Here is a 24541-nt window from a genome sequence, read left to right as displayed (position 1 = left end):
CAGCGGAGGGGCGAGGCGGAGGAGCCTGCTTCTGGAGGGGCTGCGAGCCGGAGGGAGGGCGCTTCTTGCGGCGTGCGGGGCTGAGCATCCCCTCTCCAACGCGAGTGCGAGCAGGGGAAAGCTCGGAGGTCTTGTGGGGCGAAATGCCAGCCCCGGGGAGCTGGGGAGGGAGGAGTAGGGCGCAGGGGTTTCGCCGAGGGGCTGCTGCGGGAAGGGCAGGACGCCTGGGGAAGCACCCCCGCACCAGAGGGCTGCGGGCAAGGCGTGTGAAAGGAGAGAGAGAACTGGGGGGGAACCGCCGCTGGAAGCAAGCGGGCTCTGCCGCTAGAGGCAGCCTGCTGAAGCGCTGAAGGGGAGCTCGAGCTTTGCGATGAATTGGCAGAAGCTGTCCTGACAAAGAGCCGGCGGCGGCGGAGGGGCTGCGTCCCGCAGCCGCTGCCGGCTGGGGGAGGGCAGGGGCAGCCTTTGATGAAGAAGGGACCCTGGGCTTTCCGACAGCCTCGTTCAGGATCTCAGAAACGCCGCTGCGGGGGTAGTTTATCCTCCTACATGTCAGTCCCCGAGGGACAAAGGTAACAAGTTGGTCCCCAGAAGAAAAACGCCGCAGGAACCCGACTGGGTACCCAGAAACCCAGAGTAGCCCTCGGGCTTCCCAGAAGACGGCTCGACTCCCGCGAGGGAAATACAGCCTTCTCCCCAACAAGTTATTAGTCTATTTCATCTCATCCCTCCTTCTCCCCTCCCAACTCACACCGCTTTGTTGAGGGAAATCCACAGCAGGGTGTCCTTTAACAATACACTAGGTGTCATCCCACAGAGTAAACTTTAAAAAAAAAAAACCACGACTGCAACAAACCCTGACTTCAAATCAGACAAGCCAGGAGATCATTGTCTAACGGACCAAAATATTTGGACAGTCACTTTTCTTTGAGCAACTAAATTTTTACTAAGCAGCTGCAATTGAAAACAACAGAAATCTGTTTCACAGACCCTGGTAACAGGAAATCATCTCTCCTTGTAAAAAAGACACAGGCTAACCCTAAGAAACATCTGTCTTCAGACCTCCTTGTAAGATAGAATACTGCCAAAGTATTTTTAAATTGTCACAAAAAAATGTTTCTGCTGATAATTCCAGAGGATGAACTTTCAGTAAACACACTTCAACCCCCACCCTCTTCCCACCCCTGCGAGACCCACGGGGCTGTTCCTGCTGCCATGCAGGGTGCAGAACTGCCACGGCACCCCAACGCCATCCTGCTCCCTGGTTGGTGTTACTGCCCTTGCCCTTGCCCTTTCTGAGCATGCACTGAGGTACCACTGTACAACTGCACCAAGTAACAGCTATAAATCCACTCAGTTGTCTCCTCCATCCCCAGTATTTTTGTCACCCGCTTCTTTTCTAACACAGCCAACACTCCTGCAACCCAGTTTATATTTTCTGTTCTTTATGAAATACTCTTTAATTATTCCTATCTCCTACTTCAAAAAGTCTGTATTTGGTTCTCCCACTTCCAAATACGCATGCTACTTTTTACCACTCTAAGTATCTGATGGAAGTAAACTCATACCCACTTACTAGTTGTTAACATCTTGCAGCTTTATCCATTTTTTTCCTCGTCTTTTCAAGCAGATAATACAGATAATTCAAGATAATACAGAAACCTGTATTATCTTGAAATTATTATTTTAAAATTTTACAGCTACTTTCAGAAGAATATTTTACTTTCAGAAGAATATCACATTTGCATTTTCCTCAGTACATCTTCAATTCTGAGTGATGTCAGGAAGATATTCCTATATAAGAGCAGGAAAACTTCTCCTTCCACAGGTACCTAACAAATTAAGAGTGGAAAAAAAGTTACAGGGCAGGAACTACATACTAATTGGTTTTACTATGCTTGAGTTACTGTCACGTTATTCTTGACTGGAACTAGAAGTGATGCGCACATGGGAAGGAGCCTGCTGTCCATACAGTCTCTTGTTCAATGCCTGTTCGCTCTTCATCACAAGGCACCCTGAGCATTCACAGAAGCATAAGGAGTAAGTACTTTGCAAAAGTTCACCTAGTAATTAAAAATCAGTTCAAAACATGTACTTTAAATCTCTTTTCCAGGTAACCAGGTCTCTTGCCTAAGCCCCATTTCTTTCAGAAGTAATTTCACAGACATCAGATCCCAAGTACTCTTGAATAATTTATGGACTAGAGGGTAACTTTCATGAGTATCCGTAGCCTCCTACTAATAAATAGTTAACTGTCTGCTCATTAACAGTACTAAGAATAAAAAAGCATTAAATTTCACAACCTGGGAATTTTTTTTAGTTTTTCATTGAGCTGCCTTACCTATTTCAGGAATGCTAAGATTTGATATATCAAGTGTTACAATATTAAGAAATTCCAACTAATAACATGACCAATAAAATTTATTAAACATTATATTTACAACTATTTACATATCCTTCCATAGATTACTATTAAAATAGACAATATACAATTTAAGAATTTTAATTCAAAGGCATTTTGTTGGAAAAAATAGGCTCTGTTATGAGACCGCCATATAAGAGCAAAAGGAGTTTTTTTGTTTTCCACAAAAATATTTTCAGTATAGTAAGTCATAGGTATGGCATTACAACAGCAGACTAATATGAAATATGATTTTGTAAATATTACAATTGTTTAGGTATCAGTTATTGAAGTAAAGAAGTTAAGAGTTCTGTGAAGCATGCAATACATTTCAGTTTCAATTCTTTTACAGTTATGGTGATGAAGCAAGCAGCTAAATCAAACACATGCCATACAAAAAAGAACTGCCAACCGGGAACACACTACACTTAATAAAAACTACAACTTTGGTCCAATAAAACATTAGACAAAAACAGTTTTACAGTTAAAATATCTACTTTATACAGGTTTGAACATTAATTACAAGATTATTTACATTTGCACAATATGTATAAAATAAATTATTTAAAAATGAAGATGATATTACATCTTTTTCCAAAAAGAAAACTGTACAGTAATTTACAAAATATAAGATTAATAGACTATTTTCCTCCAAGTCTTACATTTTCTTCCACAGGCTTTTTCATCATTTTTCTGCAGGAGTTCAACTATTACTGAAGTTTCATAATACAAAGCTTTATAGCAGATTTTAAGTATCTTTTTTTTTGGTGGCTGTTTTAGTTATTAACAGCTTCCAGCGCTGTTAACTCCCCATGTTTCATCATCTTTTTCAGCAATAAGTTCTAAAGCTACAGGCAACTTTAAAATACAGATAATGGCAGTTACTGGGACACTGACTTTAAAATCAGCATCAATCTTCTGTGTTTGAACAAGAGCCTGTGCCACACTTCTGTGAAGGAATACCTGAATTTTTGAGAAAGGTAGTATTCCACAGAATTAAGTGCTCTGTCTTAAAAGAAAAATACTTTTCTGTATCACTGCACCTCAATCTCTAGTTGTCCAAGGGAAAGGGTGAGCCAGAAGATGCTAGTTGTCATATTGGTGTCAATTCAAAGTCATCATTAACATCAACAAGAGGAACATAAAACTCCTGGATTTCATAAATGCTGATAGATTTGTATGTAGCAGGATCAAGTTCTTGTAGTTTAAGCTGCCACTCCAGTCTCTGTACCGCATTTAAAGCTGCTGCTTCATGCTGCTGCCTCATCAAAAGGCACGTCTATTTTAAAATTGAGAAAGAAGTTATTTCAGTATTTGAAAAAATATTGCAACAAGTTTGAAAACAGAAAAAATATCTAGGAGCCTCTCTTGTGGTGGTAAGTAATTTCTCCACTATGTATTTAGAAATTTGCTGATTCTTCCATTACACTATATAGCAACAAAGGTTAGGTTTTTATACTGCTAGACCCTCCTTTATATTGCCCTTAAAACCTCTACAATAGCATATGATACTCCATACAAATCTACTATTTTTTCATCTATTTATTCATCTCATCTTCATAGTGACATTAGAGTTTTGGGTTTTTTTAAAGTGGAAAGACGAAGTGTACCTTTAATTTATCAAACTTATCATCAACATCCTGTAACCACGACATAAACTGTCTTGCATTAAATCGATCCCTCACTGATGTTTTGCTGTCATCCGCCTGCAAAATAAAATTTATTCAAATTGTAAGTTATGTGATGATTCAGCCTTAAACATACTTTAAAAGATAAAATCTACTTTGTGGGACCTTCATAAGCAATGCTTCAGATGGAAAAAGAGTCAAAGTATCACAGTATATATGAGCATAAGTGTTGACCACCACTTTCACTGTGAGCCAGCTGCTCACTAAAAATAGATATTTTCAGATTCCCTCAAGCTATTCACTGTACTCTATTTTTGAAGTTTAGAGTAGGAGGCTTAAAGATTTATGCCTTAAAATCTTAATCAGTACAATGCAGATCCTTCCACAAAATTGTTCTCTCTTTTCTCTTTAAAATTCAGTAACAAATTAAATGAATATTCCCTCATGGAAAAGCAAACACATTAATAAAGGAAAACTTAAGCAGCCTGAATTAACTGGCTACACAAGTATTCAAAAGCAATAATAAAAAATATTTTTACCATCAAAATCCCCAAAAGGAGATTTAAAAAAGTGAGCAGATATGTCTTATGTCCTGCTCAACTAAATAATTATTTTTTTTGTTTTAAAAACTATTTAGTAAGAATCTGGTATATCACATCTGTCCCTCATGAGAAACTAGATATTCTATAGATAGTCCTAAAGCCAGACTATGCCAATTTAACATTTAAATAATAATCACTAAATAGAACAAGCTGCTGTTACTTTTTTTAGGGAAAGAAAGGAAAAGACACTGCAGGAATTTGTACACTGTAGCAATAGGCAAGAACAGGAAAAAAAACCCTGCGAAGACTGAAATCTCTACAAAACAGCTGAGATTTCAGATATCAAGGACAGCTGAACAGGTTGGTTCTAGAAAGAGCCCTCAACAACACTGTCTTGTAACCCTGAACTGTAGGCATTTAGGTGAGCTGTGACCAGCTAACAGTCCATTCACTAGAAACTTGGGCCGCTTTCCTCCCCCATCTGTGGTTTGACCCATATGACTGCAAAGTACAGTTCTCAAGGTCTGCCCAACATGTGCAGCCGTAAAGGCAAGCCTTCAAAGACCCAGAATTCCCATAAAAACAGTTCCGAGGTGGTCATTTTCCTGAAAAATAAACCAGATCTTTGCTTACAAATCTTTCCCAGCTATTTGCTCAAATACAAGAAAAGTTTCGTCAGAAATACTTCTTTATTGGAAAACAAAATAACAAAATTAAGAGTTGCTAGCGGGGTAACAGGAAAGTGGAAGAATGCATTGCAAGAGAATGGTTTCATATGCATCTACATTCTTCTCATGAAGCAAATTTAAATCAAAGCATCAAGTTGGTAGTTTAAAACATTTCAATTATAATTATAATAAAAAAATATACTTTGCTGAACATTATGTGCAGTATTAACTTTTCTAAGAAAAATTACCACAGACTGAAACACAAAGCTGTTGAGGTAGTGAGGGGGAAAGAGAGGCATTTTACTACTATTATTATATAGGCAGTCAAAAAAGCTGCAATACTTGGCGGGGGTAGAGGGCGGGCTGGTGGGGACCACAACAACTTCTCCCCCAATAAAGATTCCTTTTGCTTCACAGAATTCAAATATAGAAATCAACTGTAAAATATTAACTATAAAAACGCAGTTATATGTGTAACTCAGATGCATCTCAAATTTCTAAAAAGCTCAGGGCCTCTAAATGGGGGCAGAAAAAAAGCAAAGCACATTCTGAACTTCAGAACTAACAATGATGATATTTGGACTGTTAACAGAAGAAAAAAAAAATCTCATTTTTTCCCTATCAGTTAGATTTACTAAGGAAATGATCAGTTAAAAAATTATCAGTACAAAGCTTAAAATGGGAGAACAAGAGAATCTCCATAAACTGCTATCTCCTGCTGAACCACCTTGTTTCGCATAGCTCTAGTTCTTTAGAGACGGGCAAAAAAAATGTAGTAACAGACTGAGGAAACACTGGAAGCTGTAATAATTCTATAAGGGGCTCCAGGACTAAAGTAGAATTCCACATATGTTGGAAACGTAGGTGTTTCATTTTAAAATGCCCAACATCCAATGCATCAACACTTTTATTACATCCAAAACATCACATTTCTTCCTTGCATTATGTGCTCCTCACAGTCACTGAAACAGGTTCTGAATGCTGTTTCTGTTAGTTAGCAGACCTGTTCACAAAATACCAACACCATGAAATTATATTCTTTTAGAGATACAGTTGCAACAAACCTCTGAGTGGTAGTCCATAAAAGGAATACTGCTCATTTGTTTTAATCAGGACTAAATACCAACACTGAACATGTAAATAACAGGGTGCATATAAATAATACAGAGCTTGAGATGACTTTGAAAAAAATAATTTCATCTGGTAGCATTCAACATTTCACTGTTGGTCATCTGTTTTTGTATGGAACTGTTCTAGTGACCGCCTTACAGAGAGGAGAAAAGTATAATGTGAATATCTCCACAAAACATTTCCAAATTTCACAAACTGATCTCATCACTTCACACACTACTGCATTCCAATCCTCTGGACTACTTACAAAAATGATCTTACATTCTGATAATTTTTGTTGTTGTTGTTGAAGCTGTATTTGTAAGCTTCTAAAATACATTGTTTATGACTGAAATTTGGTCTCACAAAAATCAGCAGAGTAATGTTCTCATTTTATCCTTCTCATAATTTCTGGAGGTGAAAGAAAACCAGACATGGCACAAACCAGAAAATCAGTGTGTATATACCCATATCCTCTTGTTATTGTATACCCAAATGAGGCCTAATCAAAGTAATGATCTATAATAAGCAAAATCTTAATTCCAAACAAATCAACGACAATTTCAGTATGGGAACAGAATTCACTCTAAACACTCCTTTTGAGTCAGGATAGACAGACATTTTTGTCTGAAAAACATCTCTTTACCTGAGCATCCAGAGGCACATTATAAACCTCGGCATCCAGCAGAACAGTGCAGGCACTGAATGGTAGCGTTTGATTAGCTAGTGTTCTTGCTGCTCGATAATGAACACGTAGAACTTCTTGTTCGTTAGAAACAATAAGCTTTTCCTAATTGAATGAGATATCAACATATAAGTATACATTTCATAAATTGAGCATTTCGGTTTGATTCATAAAAATGTCCATTCATTTAAACATTTCTTTTTAAGGCCTACACTTCTGAACAGTGTGAGAAATGGCCTGGTGGAAGGAAGAGCGGTTGTTAATCTAAGCAAATCCAAAATGCAATTTAATGATGCAAAGAGTGTTCCCTGAAAGTCAGAACTGAAAACACCTTCTCCCTCCACACCGTTGGCTGAATGTCATGCCCAGATTTTCCACTTTGTGCTACTGGGGCAACTTCTAGTTAATCAAGAAGGTGAAAGATGAAAGGTATGAGGAGCATAGGGCTGGGATATAGGTTTGTGAGTCTCAAATGTACAAAGATTTTTGTCACATGCTTGTCACGCCAGGCACAATGGCCAAGCAAACTGAAGCAGAAATACAATTTGCAGGATACAATTTTATTTTTTTTTTTTTTTAAACAATATGCAGAAACTCCATAAATTCATAGCTCGACAAAGATTCTTTCCTGAACTAAGACAAGAAAATATAGCTCACTTGGCCACACTTGACTTATAGTTGGAAAAAGTGGATTTGATTTGAAGAACAGTCTATTTGAGCAAAATAACTAAAAATATGCAGAATTTTATAAGACCTAGAAGAATGTATCTGTGCACTTATTGCTCTGCAACACAATGGCTCTAACTTTTATCAAAAGAAAATAAGGTGGATTATAAAAGCTCTGAAAACAGAAAAAGCAGCATCTTTCCTTTGGTTACAACTAATTTCTTTTCAGTCAGAACTTGAACCATGTTTACATTCTTTGTGTGTGTTATTTTATACCTAGCTTTACAGTGAAATGCTGAATTCAAGTGAAACCCCTCCCTCATCTGGTTTGTTAAGCCACACTGAAATAAACTTAATCAAAAAACTACCACACTGGGTTTTAATGAGCCTGCTGCTTGTATAACCGTGTGGAAACCCTTAAAGACACATTCTACGTGAGAAAGGGGTCCTGTCTGTGTCCACAAGCAATCTGGCTCACAATACTGCCAAGACATCTAAATCTAGGCTGCCAAAGAAAAAGGTTTGGGCAACGTAAAAATAAAGAATACTCTTAAACCAGGAATATTTTCTCATTTCTGTACTCAAATTCAGTGAAGCCTACAGATGTAGTTCTAACATAATTTTAGGCAGTTTTTCCAAGCAGAATATTGCAAATAATGTTTTAGTCTTAGAGCCACGTGTCTTCTACCAATACAGAATTTACTCTTGCTTCAATTCTTTTAACTCAGTCAATTTGGTTCTGAAGTCTACAACCGTTATTAACTTTCAAAACTAGACTCTGCAGCTTTCTTCCCACTCCCCACTGCCCCTGGGAAAAATCTGGGCCACATCTTAGAGCAATTAACAGGAAAAAGCTGCTATCTCACCGACTTAAGTATTCTGCTAACAGTTGTCCAAACCATTTTTTTTTTTTATTTACAAGTTTCTCCAATTCATTAATTTGGATAGAAGGCAGATTTCTTCTCAGGCATTCTTAAATTGAGCAAAATACAGTCTGTCCATTGAAAAAGAAAAAACCCTAAAGCTTAAAGTTGGGAAATAAAAAAATAAATTATGTTAATCTTACCCTTTCAATACTGTGCTGTAAACGTAGTTTCATCCTTACAACCTCCTGTTGTTTAAATAGTTCCTTAAGTGGGTCCGACAGTGAGGGAGGTGGTGTAATCTGTGCAGAAAGTTTTATAAATAGTATAGTGAATATGTATTTAATGTATGTTTAACATTGCCTATATGATTTCAGCATTTATTTAAAAAAAAAATGAAGTATTTTTTAGGGAAAATATGAGTGTTTTGTACATTCCATTAATTATGTGACTTCAATCCATTTGCAATGAAAGGTTTTGAGGATTCCTTACCATAAAGTTAATAAAACCAACTGAAATAGCATTTCAAACTGTTTAGTACTTTTAACCAGTCACTGTCAGCATGCCATAGCTATTCTTTAAAAGGGCTATACGTTAGAAGACAGTAAAAATACAACTTGCTTTCAATTTTAAAGACTCTTTAAAGCACAACTGTTTATTTTGAGAAGTTAAAAACCGACTAGACAAATACAAAGTAAGATAAAGAAGAATACTGCTAAAAAAATAAGTCACTGGATATATCTATACAGTGTCACTGGCATTTTACATGGCACAAAAGACAACTGACCATATTCCTAATCTTACAATCATGCAGAACACAAGCAAACACAGAAAGTACACTACAGCCCCAGGCAGTGGCTTCCCACAGTGTTTCCTCCTGTCAGTTATTAAAATAATTTTTTTAAAAAGCTTATGCCTAAAAAAAAAATAATTAAAAAAATCAAACAGACTTGAATGAGCTATCAACACTGTTACTGATTGGCTATACTCTAAACCTTTTGTGTTTTTAGTCAATTACTGTAAATTACTGTCCTGACTGAGCTATATGAAAAACACCAAAAAGGCACCTGGAGCTCTCATTGCAACTACAGAAATCAGATGTTTCTTGAGAAGTAACTAATTAACACCTTGGGAGTTTTAAAGCTCCACCCAAAGTTTACTTTTCTCTATGCAAGTTCTGTTGAATGGTTCAGCATGGTTTTTAACAACTGCTAGATGCAAGAGCATTGATACTGCTTTGGAGAGACTCATCAAAACTAAATGAAATACTGCTTACTACCACTGATACTCAGAAACCACAGCCGAAATACATACCTACAGATATTATACACTACCTTGTACCTAACAAACACATAGACATATATAATTCTATTCAGTAATATGGATCCAGCAACTGTCAAGAAATAATAAATCCGTCATGAAAATATGGACACATTGCATTACTACTATCAATCCTGCACCTATACACTCCAGTAACAAAGTGATTTATCTACCAAAAGTTATTAAATTATTGTTATCTTTGAAAATTATTTCAGAACAATTTTTTCCCCAACTGGAAGTTAGCCAATGGCTTTGGAATTAAAGAACATATTGAATAATGAATTGCGGTTCATTCCTTAAGTTATTATTTGGTATAAAATGACATTGAACTCCTTCATGTTTCAAACTACTATGCAAGATACACTTCACTTCTCTCAATGAAAACGGTTTGGCTCCCAAACCAGTGAGTAATATTTATGGCATATGACATTTTGCATAAGTCATCAGTATTAAAAATGAACACACACACACAAAAAAACCCCAAACCACAAACATCTACTGGAATAATCTGTCTCCATCATAATGGATAGTGTGTTTTAAGTTTAGCCTGAGATATACTGCAGTCAAGTTTTGCCTGGAAACTTTGCATTCATGGCACAGTACAACAGTGCTGTCATAATCTTTCAATAAGAGAAAATGCTTGTAGCAACACCAAGCTTTTATTTAATTAATTTTACTCACCCCCAAAAGATCTCTCAAAAACCTCAGTGCTTTTTCTAACAGAAAAGCACACAGCATAAGAAACAAGATAAACAATTTGTCTATAAGTATTCTTTCGATTTATGCAGCGAAGTTATTGTCACGGTTTAAACCCAGGCAGCAACGAAGCACCATGCTGCTGCTTGCTTGCTTGCTTCTTCCCCCCAGTGGAACGGGGAGGAGAAAATGTAACGAAAAGCTCTAAAAGCTTGTGTGTCGAGACAAGGACAGGGAGGGATCACTTGCCAGTTATGGTCAGGGGCAAAACCTTTTGACTCAGGGAAAAAAACCAAAATCAATTTAACTTGTTACCAATCGAATCAAAACAGGTTATTGAGAAGTAAAACCAAACCTTAGAACACCCTCCCCCCACCCCTCCCTCCTTCCCAGGCACAACTCCACTCCCAGTTTTCTCCACCTCCTCCCTGCCCGCAGCACAGGGGGACCAGGAATGGGGGTTGTGGTCAGTTCATCACACCTTGTCTCTGCCGCTCCTTCCTCCTCAGCAGGAGGACTCCTCACTCATCCCCTGCTCCAGCGTGGGGTCCCTCCCATGGGAGACAGAACTCCACAAACTTCTCTGATGTGGGTCCTTCCCACGGGCTGCAGTTCTTCATGAACTGCTCCAGCATGGGTCCTTTCCAGGGGCTGCAGCCCTTCAGTCACAGACTGCTCCAGCGCGGGCTCCTCCCCGGGTTGCAGGGGGGCATCTGCTCCCCCGCTCCCCTCCATGGGCTGGGGGGGGGACAGCCTGCCGACTCACCACGGGCTGCAGGGGCATCCCCTCCTCCCCTCCTTCCTCCTCCCTGACCTCGGTGTCTGCAGAGGGGTTCCTCTCGCATCCCACTCCCCTCACCACTGCAGGTTCCCCTTCTTAAATCTGTTCTCCCAGAGGCGCCACCACCGTCGCTGACGGGCTCGGCCTGGGCCAGAGTCGGGTCCGACTTGGAGCTGCGGGAGCTTCGAGCAGCTTCTCACAGGAGCCACCCCTGCGGCCCCCTCCCCCGCTACCAAAACCCCACCACACAAACCCAATACATTTATCCAGAAATAAAAATTTCTGAGTTGGCAAGCATCCATATCACCTGAAAAATTTCAAATATTATAAAATGTTATTCCCTCATAGGCCGTTTAATTTTGCAAAAGAAATAAGAATCAACACTGTAGGGAATAACTGGACAGGCCTTGATTATCTAGACAGCAAACTGGTGTGGACTTTTATTTAAAGGCATAAGAGAACCCTGCCTCTGTGAAGGTGCTACGGCATCACAGCAGACTGTGTTCAGATCCCAGAACTGCTTTATTAGAGTACCGCTTTTGCCGATCGGGCACATCCCGATTTTTGGCAGCGACAGCAAACCACCGTTCCCCCCTCCCTGGCAGCCCGCGCGGCGGACGCCGGCCGGCCAGCGGCGTCCCAAGCAGCAGGCGGCGCCCTAGCGCTGCGGGCGGGGCGGCGGGCAGGCCCCGCCGGCCGGAGACAGCCGTGTGGGCCGGGGACGCCCTCCGGGGCGAGGGCCTCCGGGCAGCACCAACTGCGGCCTTCCGACCGACCGGCCGGCCGGCCGGCCGAGGCGGGACCCCGCAATGGCCTCGGAGCCATCCTGCGCGAGCACTAAGCGCCAGCAGCCCGAAAGGCTGCCTGTGCGGCAGCTACCGGCTTTTATGATCCCAGAGATCGCTACTGCCTCTGCATACACTTACAAAAACTTGGGTCAGCCCTATACTGTCTCCCAAAACATAAAGCTAAATACAGGACTGAGCTTGCTGACGGTAATGTCTAAACTATGAATTTCTTCCTCTCTTCTTGGAAACACGGGAATAAAGAGCCTCGGATCCTTAAGGCCTGCAAACAGAATTTGGGTAGTCTCACACCACCTGCTGGAAATCCCAATTTGTGAACCAGCACTGGATTTGGACAAAAGAAATAAACTTTCTGCTCTCAAAGGAAAGTGAAGATAAAGGTTTCAAGGCAACAGCAGCCAGATCTTCTAGTCAAAGAGACTGTTAGTAAAGAGGCTGCAAACAGTTGTAGGGAAAATATGAACATGTATATTGGACTTGCAAGGACAGAGCATGAAACTGAATGCCACAAGGAAAAGCTGACCTCAGTTTTCTGTATAACCAAAATAAGTTATCAAACTGGTTTCTTAAGGGCCTAGACTCCATGCAGAAGACAGGGAAAACAAAGGGGCCCTGCCTTCTCGAATGTTTTCTAATCCCAGTCTGAGAAACTACCCAGAAAAGCTGGACAGAACTCAGCCTTTCACCTCTCTGCTCCACTTGACTAGAAGGCAGTCATCGAAACAGGTTTCTTCAGTAATAGCTAAGGTTCAAGGGATACCCTCACCATCTCAAACCCATGAAAATCAATTAAGAACATTTCTTGCATGCCTTGCATCCTTCATAACAACTACACCAAGAACAGTAACTCTTCACTCCATAAACCTTCAAGCCTCCTTTGTGCCTGTTACAAAAAAGAGAGCAACACTGAAGCTAACTCAGATTCACACATACACAAATTTTCTGCAATTATTTTCACACATCCCTATCTCCCCTCACCCATGCCACCCAAATCAACCGGCCTGCTCTATTGCTATAGTATTTCATGCATTTAGGAAGCAAGTTTCTGGTAACACCACTAAAATAAGCTTTTGCCACTTAAGTTTCTACAGCAATGCCAGAGAGACTGGACAGAATCCCTTTTACTAGAAACAACCCAAGATAGCCATTGGAAGCTGGAAATGAATCATCTTGGTACCTCTTCTCAGGAGACAGTACAGATAAAGATGACTGAACCCCACAGAACATACTGATGTAGCAATCTGAAAGGCAACATAGCTAAGTACAATTTGAATTTACTATGTTAGAAGATTCAGATTTGTTTCCTTCTGGTTTGAACTGACCAGATGTCTCCTATCTTACGGTTTCTATTTGCACTGGTGAGAGGGAAGCCACAATTCATACGTGACTATCCTTACAGCCTTAGGTGATACGGGTTATAAATTACAGTATATAAACAAGGCTGTAGAAATCAAACTTAAGTGCACCATCTCCTGGTTCCCACCTACAGGATGTTTGAAGTTCATCAGATAAACTATAATGCATCAACAAAATTCCAACACAGAGAACAGTATGTTACACAAACTACTCTGAGTCTCAGAGTGTCAGAGCTAAATATATTGTCTTCACGTAGATCTTCACACAGTGATATCTAAGATACAGGAATAATTTAAGAAAGAGTATCTACTTTCCCATAGCCGATGTAAATTAATGAGGCAAAAATCAGTTTAACAGAGAATCATTAAAGAACCATCAAAGGAAAAATTTAAAAAACAATCCCGACAGAAATGTCATTTTATAGTTGCATATTAAATTACACATTATATGCATAACAACACATACATGTTATTAATATTCCACAATTGTAGAGAGACTAGGCATAGCCCTTATTTTCATATTGTTGGACAATGTGTAGAATATAGAAACATTCACTTCTGAGCATGAAATGCTCTCTGGTTTAGCTATATTCCTTTTTATGGTATTTGTAATAGGAACTATTATGATCGTGATTTTAAATGGTGACAAACTAAAATTATTAAACTGTATACACAAGCAAGCTCTGCAAAGAAGTTAAATCTGAACTACTAATATTTTTTTAAATTGTACCTTTTTTCTGGAAAGAAACGTGAAAAATGTTATCAAAATAGTGTGTTTACACAAGTGACAGTAATTAAACAAAGCATTTAGCTGCAGTGTAGATGATTTTTCAGACAAAACTAAAATGCTTAAAATATCTCCCTCTTTAGATTAAAACTCCTGCTGCTTTTTTACACGTTACTCCTAATGGAAATAAACACCAATTTCATGATCATTTATTTTGGCTTCTCAGAATTTTTTTTCTTCTCTTTTGCTCCTAACAGCCTGGAATAAAAAGCTCCACTTGTTCTTTCTGCAACTGTAGAAGATTAACAGTACCATGAAAGCATATACAAAACAAGTAACAGTTTAAATCATCAGTATCACCAGAACACGTATGTGTAGGGAAGCAACTCAGAAATCTAAATGAGATAAAAATCAATAAGTGTAATCCTTCAAGTACATATTCACATTTTTATCAACTTTTTTTAGAGGTTTTTCTTCTCAACAAGTAATTAAAAGCCATTGAGAATGGGGAGCATGCGTTCATCTCTGGTATTTTTTGAACCTAAGTTACCCAAGAGTTTGCACTACCCCACTATCTAAATTTATTTTCATGAACTGCAGAGTCCCTGTTATACACAGCATGAAAGACAGGAAGGAAGTATGAGGCAGGCTTTAATATCAAGTCAATAACCTTCCCTTTCTTACAGTGCCTACACACATTGCCATTTATGACAGGGAAATGAATTCTATTGCCCAGGTAGAGGATGGGCCAGGGAAAAATAGATGCCGTGATTCTCCACTTCCTGCTTATCCCAAATTAAGCACCAAAGTGTGATGCCAAAGCAGTTAATCGTAGCTTGGAAACGGTATGTTCTTGACTAGCAGATGATATTAAAAAAAAAAAAAAATAAAAAGATCTCTGCTTCCAATGATAAAGATTTATTATAGAAGCTGCAACAGCCACTGAGAAAGATTTGTAGACTGAGGAAGGCTAACAGCCTGGTACATTGTAGCAAAGCTTACTATACATCTCAGTTCACTTACAGACCAAGTAAAAGGGTCATCTTACCCACATCTTTCCTCAGACTGTAATTGATCTACTAATTTAAAAGAACTCTGGTCACCATCAAATACGAGAGAACTCACCTAACGTTAAGAGGATACACATATTAATCCCCTTGGGCAGACATAGGGGACATAGTGGAAAAATGAGAAGAAACAGCTATATACGAGGGATTATGACTACCTCCAGAATGAGGAAAACTTATTTTTAAATTTACTTTTATACATTAAATTTGTGTTCATTGCTTAATCAAAAGAATCTTCAACTCTATTGGAAAAAGTCAAGGCCACATCTCAAGTAGGGGCAAGTTATCTTAAAAGAGTCAACATAACTAGTCTATTCAGAAATACAGATGCTGAAGACTGGATGCTTGGCCTGTGTGTATGAGATTTCATATATACAAACAGTTCAGTTTAGTAGGCATTTTTGCTAGTCAAGGATTAAGATATTCTCCCCATTCCTCCTAAACTCAGACTTTTCCTAACTTGACACATCTTAAGTAATGGGCATACAATCAAATACTACTAAATTCTGGCGGTACCAAGCTACCATATGTCAGCCAAACAACTGCTTTAGGAAATCAAATGCATCATCTCAGCGTATTTCAGCTGTGTTAACTTAAACCATTCAAACAGCTTTAAGCTAATAGTTTAAGTGGATCGATAATAGGTAGAAAAATAGAAAATCTCCTACTCCTGGGAGTAATAGTGCATCAGAAAACCCCCAAATGCACAATGTTTCAGGTCTCTCCTGTACCCCCATGTAGAACAATAAGCACAGAATCAATTGTGCTGAGGAGCAAAGGAAGTACTTTATGCTGACTTCAAAACAGAGACCAGCAGCGACCATGTCTTATTGTGAGACACCTTGAGGGGCACCTCCATAGCAAATAGTAACATTAACTGCCCTTGAGCCAATTATGTTCTGCATCGCACAAACCTCCTTCACAGCTGTCATCAGGAATATGCCCATGTCAGAACTATGGAGAGCTTAGAACTAAACAAGTGTCCCTGTACTATGGATGTTCTTCAGTGTAAAGGAAAAGAACTTCACATTATCAAATAAAATTCAGAACACCTTAGACTGATAGATTACAAAAGCCGGGACACAGCAGATTACATCTGCTGCTCTTGAGAGTATTAAGGACAAACTGAGAGAGTTAGCAGGCATTCTCTTACTTAAAACTTTTGGTGACGGACTTCATATTTTGAAGCACTGCACATCCACCCCCTCTCCAAATGAAACAACTTTGAATAATTAGTTATAACCAAATTATCACCAGCAGAAATTCAGAGGCGCTCTCAACAGCTGACTTCACCTTTGAAAGGGTAGGCTTTACAGTAGTAAATACTTTGAAATATAACATTTGTCTGTGTGCCTTTTACAGGTGTCATACATGATGGTGTGTCTTGTAACGACTGTGAAGCCACTGTTTGTATTTCCTGAATGGGTCTTTTAAATATGACATTACTGGTCAATATTAATTTGACATATGTCAATTACTATTTTCAGCACAATATTCAGAAGCAAGTTAGGAAGAATATGAAAGTTACAAAAATAAAACCAAAATATGCCTTTCATTGTACTGTATATTTAAAGACCATGTTACTTACAGTTGGGATGCATATTTTGCTCAAGGGATTGCCATCCAGAAGGTATGAGCCATTGAAGGTCACATATTCATCATAATATTGAGGTGCCTGAGGAATAACACTGCATAGTAATTTACGCTTCTCTTCTATTTTTTTTCTTATGTGCAAGTATTCAAAATATGGGTTTGCTCTCTCAGAACTGTATGGCTGAATCTCTTCAAGTTTCAAAGAATCAACAACAGCTGCCAGTGACTGCTGGGTTTTCTCCTTAGCTTGCAGTAAAGAAGGGTTCACTTGCACAGGCTGAGGCACACGCGACACCTTTCTTTTACGTGGATGATGTACCTGAGCATCATCCTCTTCTGTTAATCTAATCCTTGCTTTCATAGACGCTGACAATTCAGACTCTTTTTCTGATGTCTGCGTGCAGCCAAGTGGATTCTGCTTACCCTGGTTAGCAAGCATATTTGCTCTGTTCCTCGTAATTCTTTGAGGTACTTCTTGCTGTTCCACCTTCGGATCCTCAGCAATTTCTTCTTCTAGTTTAACTATTTGGCTGTATTTATGCACCTCTTCCTGTGTAATCTGTTGTGAACTATTTTCCAAATTACTTAAAGAGGAGTACTGTGGTGGATCATCTGTCAACACATTTTCTCTGTCTGCAGTGCAGGGTTTTTTATTAGCCAATTCATTCATAATTCCCTTCGACATTCCTGAATTTAGTTCACAGAGATCATTGGCTTTATTATCAACAACATGCACTGAAACCAACTTTTCTTGTTGGCCTTTTTCATTTCTCATGTCTGAAGTATCTCTTGTGTTACTATCCACTTCACTCTCAGCATTCTTACAAACAACTTTACTGAATGCGTACGAATTTACATTTAATTGTGAACTGCTATCGCTTTCAGGAATATCTTTTTCTAATGGTACCGTAGGTAAATCATTCACCCTTTCATAGCTCTGTGAAATATCCTTCACAGAGCTCTCAGAGTATACAGCAATGGGTGCATCAGCCTTCTTAATATTTGAAGGGAAGGAAGTGTTTTCCAGCTCTTTGGTACTAGTAGCATCTGTATCCAAAGTAGAAGTTGTAGTTTGAACTAGATTTTGTTGTTGTAGAAATGATGAATCTTGACTGCTAATGCCTGGTAAAGAAACATGTTTAGACACATCTGGGAGTGGCTGGACGGGTAAAGAACAAGGTGACTGTGAAGGCAAAAACGATGCAAATTTTTGAGAACTGGAACTTCCCTTAATTTCAGCATGCTGAGGGAAAATTTCAGATACTTGTTGCTCTCTTAATGTCGTGCTTTCAGAATTATGCATTGCTATAACACCGTTAGTATCTTGTTCTGATGCATCATAACCTGAGCTGTTAAACTCATTGTTTAATGAATTAAGTCTGTCAAAAGGCACGTCCCACGGTTTAGTTTGCTGAGTCACACCACTTTGACTACATGGCTCTAAATGCATATTATAGTCTTCTGAAGGGCTCAGCTGAGAAATATTTTTAATGGTACTTGTACCCATTGTTGCCTGCTTGTTGCTAACAGCTCCAGTTGGACATGATGTAAAGTTTGACTGCAAACCAGACATACTACTTTGAAAATCCCTTTCAAGCACGCTACACAGTAGTTCTGGTTTAGGAGAAATGCTAGCATAAGTCTGAACTGACGGCAGAGCCTTCTGATTATTTTCTTCTGATATTTGAGGCTGTTTGCTGTGTTCAGAAACAGCAGCAGGCATGCTGCATCTTCGAACCTCTGTAACAGGTCTACACTCATTTAAAACCAGTTTCACATCTTCAACAGATGCTGATCTAATGTACATTAGTGGAAGCCTGTTTGCGAAAGGTGGCTTAATGTGATCTGGCAACTCGGCAAGACCATCGGTCTCTTTTTCAAGAAGGGCTGGTGATTTAGCACTTGCCAAAAATGGTGATTGTGAGAAAGGCATTTGGGAATCAGAACCTTCTAGCATAAAGTCTGAGTCATATTCAATGACAGGCCTTGGAGTAGTTACTGTCGTATGGCAAGAATCCTCAGAGCTTGCAACTGAAACCATGGACACCGATCTGGAGCTCAGACCTGTCTTTTCACTTTCTGATTTGGGGGATCTATTTAAATTATCTAAAACCAATGAAGGCTTTGTAACATTGGCATTTCTTGTATCTACTGATTGTGATCTATTATTTGTAGCATCCTTCTGCTGTTTTTCCTTCATACAAACATCTGGCAACTCTGAGCTTTTTGAACGAATCAGTTCTTTGCTTTTTACTTCAGCTAATGAGTGTTTTGGTTTTTCTTTCATCTTGTTAAGTTCTAAACAAGTGCGGTTTCTTAAACGTTCCTTCTCTTTCTGTTTTATTTTTTCTTTATGTTTTCTATGCCACTGCTCTATTTCCAGATCTTTAAGGCTAAGCATTCTTTCAAAACTAGTCTGCATTAAATCATCGTTTACTAATCTTTTTTCTTTAGGTCGAGCATCCTTTGGTGCAGGAGCTGGTTTAGGCTTAAGTTTCTCATGTTCGAGTTTTAGTTTAAGTAAACTACTTTGATGCAGTTTATCTTTATGCTTGTCTCTCTCTTTGTACCTGTCTATATCTTTATCTTTTTTATCTTTCTCTCTACCATCTGCAGTTTTCAATAAATCATCTTTTGGTTTTTCTTTCAAAGACGACAGTTTGTCATGCACTGTTTTATTACTTTCTGTAATACTGCACCTCCTTTCCTCTTGCATGTGTTTTGAGTTTGCTGCTGTTGAGATCTCCTTGTCTTTGGATTTGTCTTTTTTTTCAAGCTCTTTGTCTTTAGTTCTATTTTTTTCTGGTTTAGTATATTCAGATTCTTTTTCAGACTGTTTGACTTTTCTTTCAGTACAGTGTTTTTCTTTGCTTTCAGCCCAATGTCTGTCTTTATCAGCCTTTTCTTTGTCATGCTTCTTATCAGTTTTTTCTTTACTTCTTTCTTTGTCATCAAGTTTTTTAGAAGTACCCATGTTTTTTATTTTATCGTTTTCCTTATGGCATCTTTCTGCTTGCTGGAAATTCGGCTTCTCCTTTACTTTCTCTATATTTTCATTTACTTCTGCTTTTTCTTTCTCTAGCTTGTGTTCATGTTTTACCTTTTTCTCTTTTTCTCCATTTTTTCTTTCTATCTTTTCAACATCTTTTTCTCTGGCTGAGGTTCGCTTTTCAGTCTTGTCTTTATTTTCCTTTAAATTCTTTTCCTGCTTTTCAGTATCTGTTTCTTTTTCTATTAAATGTGTGCTGGCTGCCTCATCTTTAACACCAAAGCAGAACAATTCCATTTCTTTATCTGCAAGCATAATTTCTTTTTCTTCTTTTGTATCTTTTATTTTTTCATCCTTGAGAAACTTCTCATTCTCCTTTTTGTTCTTCTCTTTCTCTCTCTCCTCTTTAGCATTTCTCTCTTTCTGGAACTGTCTCTCCTTAACTAACTTATCTTCTTTCGCCACAGCTTTTTCCAGCTTTGATTTTCTGTCTGAAGAAAGAGACTCATGTTCTATATTTAACAACATATCTTCATTTTCATCACTTCTGAAAAAGTTCTCTTTCCAAAATTCTCTGTCAAACTCAATACTTCTTTGAACCTCTTTAACATTATCTTTATGTTTATGTTTTTCCTTCTCCCCATCCTGTTCCTTTTTGTGCTTGTCCTTTTCTCTTTCTTTGTGCCTTAATTTATGCTTTTTAAGTGTTTTACCTTCCTTGTCAGTCTTTCTCAGAGTATACTCTGAATTCTCAAATGTTGAGCTATTATCTTCCTCTTTAAATTTAGGACTAGATTTTTCACCAAATTCTAAGTTAAAATCTTTCTGATGATTCCTGCTTTTTTCTTTGTGCTTGCAAGATTTGCCACTAGAACTTTCTACTAGATATTCAGAATCAGTGTTGTGATCATAGAGAACTAATTCAGATTGCAATGTTATTTCAGAACCTCCTGGTGATAAGCAAGTTTTGGTGTTTTCTTGCTTTAATGGTATTGACTGCTTTTCACTTAATCCACAGGGATGCTTTGGAGATTTGCCAGCAGTGATATGAAACAGATGTAAAGAAGAATCGTCTTTTGGGGTGAAAGACTTCTTAAAGGTTTCTTCCTCTCTAGTTTTATCTAAAGAATCTAACCCAGAAGTAGCTATATTTGTTACTCTAGCATTTTCTTTTTCTTGCTTTAGTTCTTGATTCTCTTTATTTTTGCTCTGATTTTTTACTTTCTTTTTAACTTTGCCTTTTTGCTTGTGTTCATTTGTAACTATATATTCTTTCTTCACTCTTACATCAGAATTTGATGTCTCTGAAATAGAGCAAGGAGAGACTGTCTTCTTGTCCTGAAGTATTTCTTCATCCGAACTTTCAGAACTTGAATACAGAACTCTAGATGGTTTCTGCTTTTTGCTTTTAAATGATTTTGAAAAGACAACTTTTTCTTGTTTCACAAATACGCTGTTCTTTTCAACTTCAGTCTCATCCTCCTTCCTTAGGTCTTTCCTAAGAATATGTTTATCATCGATCATTTTTTTCATTTCATCTTCATCATCATCTTTAAACTCATACTCATCAAGAGCAGATGGAAGTGGTGCCTTACTAGGGACCATTTGTTTGCTGTCATTGGCTACAGAGTCCTTTTCTGCTTCTGAATCCACATTCCCCTCTACACTGGAAGGATTTACAGATGGAGCTTCTTCAGAATCTAGAATAAGAAAACAAAAAATTAGTTGAATATTGATGGGACATTTTTCACACTTTAGTTCAGGACAAAACAGTTCAGCAGTCACACTGCTATAGAAATGAAAAGAAAAAAAAACACTCAAAGCACACAATAAACCTTCTCACTAGAATTAAGCTTTTTAAGAGAAAACAAAAGGTCATGAAACCAAAGTGCTTCCCACACCTTACAGCTCTCACACAGGTATGTAAAAATATTAATTAGCATTTATATCCCAATCTAATCAAAGCAATGCACTTTAAATATTGTAAACTTCACCTATTGTGCATAATTCCTGCATAACCCGACTCTTTCTCAAGAACATCCTACTATGATGTCTTATTCCTCTAGGAATTAATCAACTCTTATGCTCTCTAACTACTAAACTAAACTATGTTCTTCTACATGAACTATTTAGTCATGTTTCAACAGCAGATAAGCTTTTATTCTTAAAAAACAAAGAGCTGCTCATGTAAAGAAATTCCCTCATGAATCTTTATGCACCTGATATGGACAGCCTAAACTAGACTATGCTATAATTCACTGCAACTGGTCTCTGCTATACAAGTGCATAGCATGGAGCAAGTATGTTGTACTGGATGTCTTGGACTTGCAAGTCCAAAATGTAAAGCACTCAACTGTTCCTAAAATTAAATCTTAGGAAACGTATGGAGTGTTATCACCACCTGATCATACAAAAATCTAGAACTCAAAAATCTTTAAAAAGTCTTTCTGGATATATTGTTTCCTTCAAATAAGGTTCTAAGTCAAGCCTCTTCAGCTGAATCTATCAGTTTGCTTTTTAAAAAGAACTGAGTATTGTAGTATTCAGTACCATGACCTAGAGATTTGACATACTGAATAAAAAGTAACAGAAGAGTTTGAAATAATAGTGTAAGAAAAGTTATGAGATAGTTTCAATACATTAAAAGTTTGAATGAGGGGAAAAAAAAAAATCTTCTGCTGCAAGATTCCTCCTCATTTCCAATAAGATCCTCCACGGACCAACTGCCAGTACACAATGGTTAAGACACATACCTTGCCAGCAGGCTTCTCAGCTACTTTGTATTTAACAACACAGTGTCAGTAAAATAGATCCCAGAAGTCCCTATTACTTTCTATATTATCTGTAGCACCCAAAACATATTAGTAGTTCTGTGCTACCAGCTTTTTATATATTCCCTCCCTCGCCCATATGTACAGGCCATCATCTTCCTGCCTTAACTCTAACCACTCCTTGTAGCTTGTGTGCACCTTCCCTTCACCGTTTTCCTACCAGATAGTTGCTGCTTCTCTCTTCCATGTCCCTATTTGCTTTGCTCTTACCGGTCTTTCCCCATTCCAAACACATCAGAGAGCTTACTCCTTAATGACTAAAGGTAAACCAATGAAAGTGCAGGAGACAGATCACCTATTCTCTAATCCTGACTCCTTGAGAAACTGCAGAGAACTTTCTGATCCTCTTGGAAACCAGCCCATGGAAACTAAGCAATACCCTGCACAGACAGACAACTGTTGAGGAATCAATTGCTAAATAGTTACAAGTTTCTATTATGCATATGTAAAAATATTTTTCTTAAGATTAATGATTTGGCTAAGTTTAAGTAGACTCTGTGGAGCAATGCCATAACTGTCCCTTAAAACAGAATGACTATGCACTCTATTTCAGACTATTCTTCTAATGCCAAAAAAGTTAACACTACATCAGAACATTTATTAGCTCTACATAGGGCAATATGGCTTTTTTTTTGCTTTTGCTTGAAGTACAGTGAAACCTTGAACAGAAAACATTCCTAGGGGTTTGGTTTGGGTTTTTTTTGTTTACTTAGCTGGTTTGGTTTGGGTTTTTTTATCGTCAGGGAAAAAGAAACAGACTTTCACAATCATGTGACACAATGCTCTCCCTCATGTAATTTTCACAAAAATCACAGAATGGTTGAGGTTGGAAGGGACCTCTGGAGGTCATCTCATCCAACCCCCCTGCTCAAGCAGGGCCACCCAGAGCCAGTTGCCCAGGACCATGCCCAGATGGCTTTTGAATATCTCCAAGGATGGAGACTCCACAACTTCCCTGGGCAACCTGTGCCAGTGCTCAGTCACCCTCACAGTGAAAAAATGTTTCCTGCTCTTCAGGGTGAGCCTCCTGTGTTTCAGTGTGTGCCCACTGCCTCTGGTCCTGTCACTGGGCACCACTGCAAAAAGCCTGGTTGTGTCCTCTTTCCACCCTCCCTTCAGGTATCTGTACACGTTGGTAAGATCTCCCTGAGCCTTCTCTTCCCCAGGCTGAACAGCCCCAGGTCTCTCAGCCTTTTCTCATAGGGGAGATGCTCCAGTCTCTTCATCATCTTCCTGGCCCTTCATTGGACTCTCTCCAGTATGTCCATGTCTCTCTTACAATGGGGAGCCCACAACTGGACCCAGCACTCCAGCTGTGGCCTCACCAGTGCTGAGTAGAGGAGAAGGATCACCTCCCTCGACCTACTGGCAACACTCCTCCTAACGCAGCCGAGGATACCACTGGTCTTCTTTGAGGTAAGGGCACATTGCTGACTCATGTTCAACCTGGTGTCCACCAGGACCCCCAGGGCCTTTTCTGCAAAGCTGATCTCCAGCTCGTCAGACCCTACCCTGTACTGGTGCATGGGGTTGTTTCTCTGCAGGTGCAGGACTTCACATTTCCCCTTGTTGAGCTACATGAGGTTCCTGTCAGCCCATTTATCCAACATGTTGAGGTCCCTCTGGATGTCAGCACAACCTCTGGTATATCAGCCACTCCTCCTAACCTTGTGTCATCAGCAAGCTTCCTGAAGGTACACTCTACCCCAATCATTAATGAAGATGTTAAACAGGACTGGACCCAGTATTGATCCCAAGGTACACTGCTAGTTACTGGTCTCCAACTAAACTTCATGCCAATGATCACCACTCT

At 38.9% G+C, this 24541-nt stretch overlaps 2 protein-coding genes across 12 annotated transcripts in view; both read right to left on the bottom strand.

The window, feature by feature from the left end:
• The window catches only part of TWSG1 (twisted gastrulation BMP signaling modulator 1), a 27416-nt gene extending 25770 nt beyond the window's left edge, over window positions 1-1646 (bottom strand). Inside the window, exon 1 of one of the 3 annotated variants that reach the window (XM_010584825.1) lies at window positions 1577-1646. In XM_010584825.1, the coding sequence (XP_010583127.1) occupies window positions 1577-1589 (13 nt within the window). In that variant the 5' untranslated portion in view covers window positions 1590-1646. Of the gene's footprint in view, window positions 1-1568 lie in introns of all 3 variants that reach the window. The other 2 variants (XM_010584826.1, XM_010584829.1) reach the window with 2 other exon arrangements.
• Window positions 1647-1685: 39 nt separating this feature from the next.
• Window positions 1686-24541, bottom strand: part of ANKRD12 (ankyrin repeat domain 12) — a 68919-nt gene continuing 46063 nt past the window's right edge. For 7 of the 9 annotated variants that reach the window (XM_010584816.1, XM_010584818.1, XM_010584817.1 and 4 more), the window contains 5 exons: window positions 16904-21597; window positions 8767-8865; window positions 6996-7139; window positions 4012-4107; window positions 2404-3680 (listed from right to left, as the gene is read on the bottom strand). In XM_010584816.1, the coding sequence (XP_010583118.1) occupies window positions 3495-3680; window positions 4012-4107; window positions 6996-7139; window positions 8767-8865; window positions 16904-21597 (5219 nt within the window). In that variant the 3' untranslated portion in view covers window positions 2404-3494. Of the gene's footprint in view, window positions 1833-2403; window positions 3681-4011; window positions 4108-6995; window positions 7140-8766; window positions 8866-16903; window positions 21598-24541 lie in introns of those variants that run through there. The other 2 variants (XR_775454.1, XM_010584823.1) reach the window with 2 other exon arrangements.

This window comes from Haliaeetus leucocephalus, unplaced genomic scaffold, assembly GCF_000737465.1.
Source record: "Haliaeetus leucocephalus isolate CR32 unplaced genomic scaffold, Haliaeetus_leucocephalus-4.0 Scaffold1007, whole genome shotgun sequence".
Classification (NCBI taxonomy): Eukaryota; Metazoa; Chordata; class Aves; order Accipitriformes; family Accipitridae; genus Haliaeetus; species Haliaeetus leucocephalus.
This window is presented reverse-complemented; position numbering and strand designations above follow the sequence as displayed.